The 10,123-nt window shown below is 36.6% G+C and overlaps 1 protein-coding gene across 1 annotated transcript in view; it reads right to left on the bottom strand.

The window, feature by feature from the left end:
* Positions 1–5,598: 5,598 nt before the first annotated feature.
* Positions 5,599–10,123, bottom strand: part of LOC107549833 (syntaxin-1B-like) — a 51,045-nt gene continuing 46,520 nt past the window's right edge. The window contains exons 5-8 of the mRNA XM_016231005.1: positions 9,422–9,495; positions 7,372–7,509; positions 5,696–5,806; positions 5,599–5,625 (exon numbers count right to left, since the gene is read on the bottom strand). Of these exons, the coding sequence (XP_016086491.1) occupies positions 5,599–5,625; positions 5,696–5,806; positions 7,372–7,509; positions 9,422–9,495 (350 nt within the window). The remainder of the gene's footprint in view (positions 5,626–5,695; positions 5,807–7,371; positions 7,510–9,421; positions 9,496–10,123) is intronic.

Here is a 10,123-nt window from a genome sequence, read left to right as displayed (position 1 = left end):
CTGGAGCGCTAGAGCTGCATACCATAGACCTGCAGACCAGAGAAGCCCCTTGCGCCCGAGGCCGGTGCGACCGAGGGCTCCAACAGCAGACGAGCACACACTCTCGCACAACCACACACACACACACAAATGCTCATGCTCACATATACAGCAACGTGTACGTAAAAAAGGAAAAAATGCCGAAGGGACAGGGCACGCATACATGGCCTTTTGAGTTGCACAATTCGACACCGCAGCACACGACTCACAATAAAGAATAGTCTTACGAAAGAATTCACATATCATCACCAGTTAAGCACAACAATCAAGTTCGGAAAAACATCAGGGGGAAGGGAAAATGAACAAGATGCGCAAAAATGATTCGTACCCAGAGTGTTTCCAGAGGGCGAGGAGGGGGGGCAAATACGTCGTTTTACACTACGGATGTGGTTTAGGAACAAAATACCCGACAACAAACAGATTTTTGTATTCATGTGCACATCCACAGGGAACACATTCATGGGGACCACGGTAAAACTCCAGCATCGCCAGGGTCATGATGAAATAGGCAGCAGAACTAGTAAATAAAGTCAACCCCCCCCCATCCAACCCTTAGAGAGTCATAATAAATCATCATAAATTTAAAAAACAAACATATTAACAAAACGGAAAACGGTACAACCCAAAAAATGTGGCGGCATACGACATTGTTTTCTTTGATTGTAAAGTGCACACATGATCGAGAGCCATGCAAACTAACAAAGCGAAAGTTGCATGCGTTAACAAATAAGGGCCTTCCAGCTATATCGTCTACTAAAAAACAACACCGACATACATATTTACCTCATTTTACCATACATGTAAGTGATTCGACACTAAATACACAGAAGTTTCAAAGAAAACATGCTGGACGTTACTGGAATGATTAAAGCAAAATAGTCCCGGCCCTCTGCCTCAGGCTTTGTAAAAAGTGTACAGTATTTATCCCCAAAATCCATTCCTGTTCCCTACTACTTTGCTTTGGGTAGGTAAAGGGGTGGTGGGACGGGGTGGGGGGGCTCCTGTTATATATTCTATGATGAGCAGTATATGGAAAATGAAGTCCGTATTGAGAAAAGGAGTGCACTTTCAGAGTTGGTACATGTCATGAACGTCATGAACATGAGGGTAAGGGCGTTCTAAGAGTGCAACGAATCTGAATCAAGCCAAGAGGGATTCTTCATCAAAAGAAAACAAAAAAAAAAACCTGGGCTAAAGTTTGGTTTTAAATTTTAGCCCTTGAATTTAAAACAAGCAGTACATAATTAACCAATCTGGCACTTTCTGTCCACAAAGAAAAGGATGCAACGAATTCATGATGCAGCTGTTTGATTTAAGAAATAATCTTTGGACAAAATCGAAGCGTCCTATTCTAAGCTAGAGTTATCATAACAAGATGCCGTCTCTCTGGGCGTTCAGAGCTAAATTTAAGTTATTTCATATAAAGTTGTTGTGTAAATGTCTTTCTATTTAATCACTGCATAATAAGTGTCCTGACCAGCCGTACAAGTTTCTTCAATTGAACTGAAGAATGCATCTACAGGTAAATATTTCATCAGATAGCTCATCTGCACTGCACCTACTCCCATTGTTTCAGATATGTAGAATTTAACAATAAGGGTCTAAGAGTGTCTATCACGTCCCCGTAGTTAATTTTATTACTCTCTCTTCATAAACTAGCACCAAGGTGAAACGTCAAGCAAACTCTCAAAATGATCCTTCAAAACCAAAACGGTCCTGTTCAAGCCCATCCTTTATATTATAATGTAAAATATATATGCAATTTATGAAACAAGGCAAATAAAAAAGGCGCAAAACTAACGTAAAATAAGGAAAATTCATTTCAGCAGACCTAACCCCCCTCCAAAAGATAATATTTAGGCTAGGCGTTGCTTCAAGTATTAACATTTCTCAAAATTTTCCTTATAAGAAATCGTCTTTCAGAATCTTTTCATGAATTAATTCAAAAAGCAGGGGCAAATCACTATCAAGACTGCATAGTTCAACAGTTTGCGCAATGCCACTCTATCTATCCCAGTGTAGCTTTGAAACGTGTTAAAATGAAATGTCCGTTCCTCTGCTGCCTACAGCAAATGAAGTAAAAACAAAATCATCTTCATGTACAAGCTTGGTGATATCAATTCCTCTCACAATTCGAAATGTGTGCTTCTTAGTTCTTTTATTCTTTGTTTGTTTACGGTTGCCCACAGTAAATGTATGAAAACTACAGCACTTCATCGGTAATGAGCTAATAATGTAACGATGAGAGATTTCATCTGAATGCAAGCAACCACTCGGAATGTTAGGCCATTGAAATCGGACTAAAACTACTATCTATAATATCTATGCAGTCAGTTGGTTAGTATTCGTAATGCTAGTATGGTTTGCCAAACACCATGTTCTGTCGGAATGGAAAACAATTTAGCAGTTGCTGGCACTGTCCTGGAGGCCCCCCCAAAAATGAAAGCAACGCTAAAAAAATAAAATAAAAACAAAAATGGATTTTTATCCCTTTACAGGTAGTAACCCATGTGCTGCTTTATGTTCAATACATTTACATGTACAGTTTGTAAATATTATGTTGGCTGTCCACCAACGTTTACCATCCAACCTGACAGAACTGGAGAGGATCTGCAAGGAGGAATGGCAGAGGATCCCCAAATCCAGGTGTGAAAAACTTGTTGCATCTTTCCCAAAAAGACTCATGGCTGTATTAGATCAAAAGGGTGCTTCTACTAAATACTGAGCAAAGGGTCTGAATACTTAGGACCATGTGATATTTCAGTTTTTCCTTTTTAATAAATCTACAAAAATGTCAACAATTCTGTGTTTTTCTGTCAATATGGGGTGCTGTGTGTACATTAATGAGGAAAAAAAATTAACTTAAATGATTTTAGCAATTGGCTGCAATATAACAAAGAGTGAAAAATTTAAGGGGGTCTGAATACTTTCCGTACCCACTGTATATATATGTGTGTATGTATAAAATATATACTATAAAATTAAAAGACATTTCTTTTAAATGCATAGCACAGTAATGAAGGTAGCAACATATGATTGATTGAACAGAAAAAAAAGACTATTGATAATCTTTCATTGCGCAAAAGTAAAATACGAAAGCGTATGGCTCCAATTGATAGTTTTCACGTGACTTCACACCCTTATAGGAACGCCCACCTGGAGGGCAAAACGAAGCTTTGCTCCACTGACCGCCAGTTATTATTACGCTGATTGCATTAAGTAGTAAAGTAGTAAAACGCAGATATTAAAAGGCGAAATTCAGTAAACACTTTATTGATGATGTATATTTTGTACAGGCAAGCAGATGAACCCAGAATAGAAACACAATATGCAAAGTGTCACATTAAATTGTTTCCCATAGAAAACCATTATAAGGAAAACACTGAACCATTTCAGTTTTCATCAAACTTAATATCCCCAAGGATTGCGTTCATATTCCGGCCTCATCTGCTTGCCTATGTAAACTATGCATCATTAATATGGTGATTACTGAATTTGATCTTTTAAATATCTTTGATGTTTTAAATATATTAAGGCACTTTAAGTGTATTTACAACGTTTTGTCGCACTGTATAATGATTGAAATATTGCCGCGGGTGCTTAATATGGATTGCAAATGGCCAAAACTTGCATTTTGTTCACACATACCTTTTGTTTTAATCTTTTGAGGCAAGGCAAGGCAAGGCAAGTTTATTTGTATAGCACATTTCATACACAATGGTAATTCAAAGTGCTTTACATAAAATAAAATAAAAACAATAATCACAACAATAAAAACAAGGAATTTAAAAACTTTGAAAAAAAAAAAAAAATTGAAATTGAAATTGAAAATTGAGAGGTGATCTAAATATTGGTGGCTGGGAAACAGATGGAAAATTGACAGGCTTGTGCTGCAGTTCTATGGATGTTTTGCCCTCCAAGTCTTCGAGCCGGTCATGACTGAAAGCTATGAATACAGAGCGGCACAAAGTGCTTATGCGCATCCCGTGTGTAGAATGATACGCTTGAAGCAACATGGAGTCACAGCGCAGCGCTACGCATAAAAAAGGGAAGAGATATTGCTGCGTAGTGTATTATATCTGTGCAATATTTTATTGAGCCTTTTCTTTTAACAGTTTTAAATATCAGTTATTGTGCGCTCTTGAAGAGCGTTTCATTGTTTTGACTGTAGTAACCGAACGCGACACGCAGTTTGAATGCTGAATGGAGGATGACAGATAGACGCAGCGGAGAAAAGAGTTTACGTGAACTTGACTTAAATATTCATCTATACTTCACATTAACTATGGAATGGCTTCAGAACACTTGAAATATAGTGCACAAAAACATTATGGTGCTTTATAATGTTTTTGTGCCTTTCGTGGGGCTTAACAATAACACAGAATAGTATACACACTATATTGGATTTAGATCGGTCTTGTCTGACCGATACCCGATCCGACAGAAAATGCCAGTATCGGAGCCGATACCGATACGGAGTATCGGATCGATTCATCCCTAATACCAACACAGTTATTGTTGAAAAAAAAAAAAAAAGAGTAACTACTCACTTGACAAACACAAAATAGTCGTCATTTTAAAACTTAGAACATGGTCTTTACAATACATATAGACCATTAACACTACTCTTAACATATGCTTTTGTTTGAACTTTGCTGACAAATGAAATAATACCATACTGTAATCAGTCAAACGGTACTCCTGGATGCAGCCAGCTAGCTTGACAAAAATATTAATTTTCAGTCATTACTGACATTTATTGCCAATTAAATTTGCCCGGCAGTTTCTGGCTAGTGAATTTGCGACCCCTTGTATCGCAAGTTAATAACCTGCAAATAATTGCAGATCGATCAATTATCTATTGAAGCTTGTTTCCACCACTTTTTTTCTTGCAATTGTAAGTTTATATCACACAATTCATATTTATTTCCTGTGAGACATACAGTAATCTCAGAATTGTATTTCTGGAAAGAATTCTGAGAAAAAAAGTTAGAATTGCGAGAGATAAACTTATAATGCTACGAAAAAAAAGCCAGAATTACAAGATTTAAACTCATAATTGTGAGAAAAAAGTTTGAATTCTGAGAAACAAAGTCCAAATTGTCAGATATAAACTCAACTACAAATAAAAGTACCTATTTTGAAAGAAAAAGTCGCAATTGCCTGTTTTAGTTTTTACTTCATGGCGGAAAGGGGCTTCCATAATTAACAATTCTAATCTATTAATACTTTACAATAAGACTTAATGATTTACCTATTAAGTTTCACCAGCAGTTCACTATTAGCAAATATCTATGGGGCCGGTAAGAATCTAACCACCCCATTTCTGCAGTTTGACTCATCAGAAAGCTCAGAAGTAAGTGGCATAACACCAAGAGTCTGCAGTCTTTAGACCACCACACTGCACTGTCTGTTAGCCAGCAAAACTGCAGCAAAAAATCTTGGAACAGACGGCATCTGTTAAAGAACCAATGAGTGCCAAAGGAGCAATATAGTGTTTCTGTGGACGGTTTAAATGGTTTAGGAATAATTTTTAAATGCTCTTCTATTACTCGTCTATTACTCGACAGCTTGTGACTGCATTCTCTAGAAAGGCATTGTACACAAACGGCATAATACTTAAAGACGTTAGGTGTAACAGCTGACGGTGTTTTACCTTGCGTGCCTGACTCTGGTATTTGACAGCCTTCTTGGTGTCAGAAACTGCTCTCTCTACATAGTCCACAGAGTGTTCCACGTTATACTCAATTCTGTCAATCATCTCTCCCTGTGAATGACAAAAAAGGCACTTCAAACAAACGTCTTCACAATAGGCACACATTTACGATTACTGTATGCAATGCACAAGTCACACAAAGACTGTTCCCTATTAGACATACTTCTGTGTTTAAGTGTTGCAAGTTAAGATCCCTTAAATTCTTTGTGCTTCGTGCAGCCTGATTTCAAAACCCACAAGCAGTGATGCTTGAGTGCCCTTAACCCCAGATTGATCCACAGGGACTGTGCCGTGTAAATCATTTCACCTGTTCTTGGTCGTGGAGGAAGAAATAAATTGCTATCTGTGAATTACATTTGAAAGTCAGCATCACTTTGCAGCGCAGTTCAAGGACTTGTCTAGTTTTTGTCTAGCCAGTGTTCACAAACAGAATTTTAAAATGGTATATAAATGTCTATCAATGGTGTATCTTTTTTTTTTGTAGCCTGATAGATGAGGACAGGGACTGTGCCGTGTAAATCATTTCACCTGTTCTTGGTCGTGGAGGAAGAAATAAATTGCTATCTGTGAATTACATTTGAAAGTCAGCATCACTTTGCAGCGCAGTGCACTTCAAGGACTTGTCTAGTTTTTGTCTAGCCAGTGTTCACAAACAGAATTTTAAAATGGTATATAAATGTCTATCAATGGTGTATCTTTTTTTTTTTGTAGCCTAATAGATGAGACATTTATGAATAGTATGGAAAGTTGTATGAATAAAAAAAACATTAAACATGCAAGCAGTGTAGTGCTATTTATAATTTAAACTAAAACGATTACAATTTGTTTTCAATAATTGAAATAAAACTCTTATAAAATAAATATAAAAATTAGATGGGAAACTGAAGTAATCAAAAATTAAAATGTTTCATTTGCAAAATCATTTCATGTTTAATTTGCAAAAATTCATTTGATGTACTAAAACCGAAATAAAATTTAAAGATAAGGAATAAAAAAAAAACTCATAAAAATGATGGAAAAGGCAAAAAAAATCTACTTTTGTGTTCCACCAAAAAAAAAAAAAAAAGTTTTCCGTAACTGTAGTAAAGAAAAAATTTACAGAAAAAGTAGATGAAACTTCAAAATAACTGAACAAATTAAAATATTTAATTGGCAACATTTTAAATAGTTTTATGTGAAGATATTTTGAAGCACTAAGACCGAAAATAAAAATTAAAGATGAGGGAAAAAATAAATAAAATCTAATAAAATTGAGAAAAGCACACAAAATTACTATAAGCACATACAATTAATATAAGTTTAAAGAAAATTAAAATGAAAACTGAAAATCGAAAATTCTACATATTAACAAACAAAACTATAGTGATATAAACAATACTAGCAATATTACATATGGGTCAGTAAATAATGACAGAATTTTTATTTTGGGTGGACTATTTAAGTAAATTCTTCTGGTATTGGCCATGATAATTAGAATATAAAAAGAAAATCTCAAATCAACCCTCATTTGTATGCCTCTTTTGTGAAGCGATAACACTGCTAACATTTGTTTGACTATTTTCTTCCGCCTCCTGTCATTTTTGCTGTGGTGAAAGGTGTAATTTTCTGTGTTGTACCTGACTCTCCACCAGCATGGCCATGTCCACAAACATGTCGTGCAGCTCACGGATGCTGTTCTCCAACTTAATGATCTCAGTGTGTCGAGTCTCAATCTCATTTAGTGCCTGCTTGGTCATCTGGGAGTCCATTTTGATCTGAAAACATGGCAGGAGGTCAAGAGCAAGTTACTATTATTAAACATACATTTGTACTGAATTCATTCCTAAAATGGCAAATTTACCAGCGCTTCTGAAGCGGCATTTAGGTGTCTTTACACAGACTGTATAATGCTGCTCAGAGGTGCCACAAATGCATTTACACAGCAGTTCCAACAGTATACCTGATACTAGGGGCTGAGGTGGGTCTGAGCAGGCATAATTCAGGCTGGGTTTGATGCAGCACTGCATCTTTATACTGAATTTTGTGCAATCAAGGTGTAAAGATGCCTAAAGACTATAAGCTAGGTTGTAAGGAAATATTTGAATATGCTTCACATGGGAACCGGATGGCACATTTGATGTGGACATCTGCACTCTTAAAAATAAAGGTACCTAAAGTGGGTTTTTGCAGTGATTTGCATATAGAACCATTTTTAGTAAGTTAGAACAGTTTTCAAAAGAACCGTTTGTTCTTAGTGTGAAGAACATTTTAATGATCTAAAGAACCTTTTGTGGAATGAAAAGGTGCTGTGGATATTAAAAGGCGCTTTCGGACCTGAGGAACCTTTCCATAGTTCCTAGAACTATTGGCGGAAGTTCCCGCTTTTTGGCGCATTCTCACCGCAGGAATGTATTTAGTACTAGGAACTCCATTTGGGGGAACTAATTCACCTTCTACTTCAGAGTAGGGTCTAAAACAGTTCTATAGGAACTCTCAGTGACGCAGTGTACGCTGATAGGCCAAACGCATATGAAACACCGGCTACCCGGCATTTTTAAAAAGCCATGTAAACACATTTACTCCACGAGCATGGAAAACAGCGATAACGGCACCTGTCTGCAGCGTTGTGTTCTTTTCTCAGCCTCGATGATAACACTACAAGTTGTCATAGGAGGTTTAGGGGCCGTTTACACGACAACATTTTCAGCCAAAAACGGGAAACTTTTTATGGGTTTTGCCTGTTCGTTAACACGACAACGGCGTTTTGGGGACTGAAAACGCATATTTTTGAAAACAGGTTTCAAAGTGCAAGTTTTTGAAAATTCCACCGTTATCATTTCCGTGTAAACACCTAAAACTGGAATCTTTGAAAACGGTGATGTCATGCATGTGCGTAGTACGTGTTAGGTATGTATACATGTGCAGTACGTTTCAATTTTAAAGGCAAACGCGAACAAACATACACAACAATGGCGGACTGTTGTTGCTGCTCGAGAGTTTGCTAACGCTTCTTCAGCAAAGTGTGGATTTACTTCACCAATATTACAACCAACAGTGGAGATGCATCATATACAACATATAATCGTCACTTCCCCACAGGTACTGTTTACTAACAAGGTGACAGCGCCAACTACTGGCCTGGCATACATAATACAGCGTTTTTGGCCGTTTTCGCAGATATGTGTAAACGCGAATCGTTTTGAAAACGTCGTCATGTATACGTGAAACTTTTTAAAAAACGCAAGGGAAAAACTTTTCCGTTTTCGACTACATCAATGTCGTGTAAACGTAGCCTTAGTCAGATTTTTGTGCTCTTTCAATCGCATAAATTGTGTGTTTACATTCCATCTATATCATGTATCACGAAACCCACAACAAACATCTAAAACAGCTCAGAATGCGGCGTCCTCCATTCACCAGTTTGTAAATAAACTTAAAAAGACGCTAAAAAGTAAGACTAATATTATAAAAAAATTAATATTGAATTAAATCATGCCAAAGTTGTAATGTTGCTTGACAAAGAAAAACTAAACTGACAAATAAATCAGTTCATCCTTGTCAAGTTCCTTAACTTGTTAGAGATATGTTGTAGTCTGTATTTTTCACATGACTTTAATTTGACTGAATAGACTATTGATTATCATTAGAAGAATAAAAATACACTGGTGTTTTTAATTACTTTCATACCTGTGTCTTGCGGATCCGCAAATCTGCAGATGATCTGTTCAACCCCTCCTCTTGCTCGATACTTTGTTCGATTGCTGCAGAATAGAGAAATAAACTAAATGTAATGAATTGTTCTAGTAAAATGTGCTAAAGCCATAGCCTCCTGAACACACCCTATAGATGGAGATTTCAAATAGCAGCTGTCTCACCCCGGTTACTGAGGTGGCACAGCAACTACAACACGATCAAATCCACCCATGACACTAAAGTAATTGGCGGACCGAGCTGTTACAATGGAAGTGCATACTCACTAGGTGTCAGACAAAGTGGTCCCAGAGTAATAACAAGTCCCTTAATCTCAGAAGAACAATAGATCTCACTGTCCACTTCAGGAGACAATGGGATTCACACTCCATTCAGTTCTAATGGAGCCCTGCACACCATGTGTCACTGGCTACATCAGCGAGAGTGTGGATAAAGTTGCTATCATAAGGACAATCACTGTTGGTTACTTGCATGTAGAAATGAAAAAAAAAGAAGCAAAACAAATCCCATTTATTTATTTATTGTTTGTTTGTTTGTTTGTTTGTTAAATATTAGATGTATATTATATATGAATATAATCATTATTATTACATACATAACAAATATAAATATAATAACAATTATTTATTAAATAATAGTAATCAAAATATATTATACGAAACTGTATAACCCTAACCC

Source organism: Sinocyclocheilus grahami, unplaced genomic scaffold (genome assembly GCF_001515645.1).
Source record: "Sinocyclocheilus grahami isolate Dianchi unplaced genomic scaffold, SAMN03320097.WGS_v1.1 scaffold382.1, whole genome shotgun sequence".
Classification (NCBI taxonomy): Eukaryota; Metazoa; Chordata; class Actinopteri; order Cypriniformes; family Cyprinidae; genus Sinocyclocheilus; species Sinocyclocheilus grahami.
The sequence above is the reverse complement of the archived record's forward strand: the minus strand, read 5'-3'. Positions and strand labels throughout refer to the sequence as shown.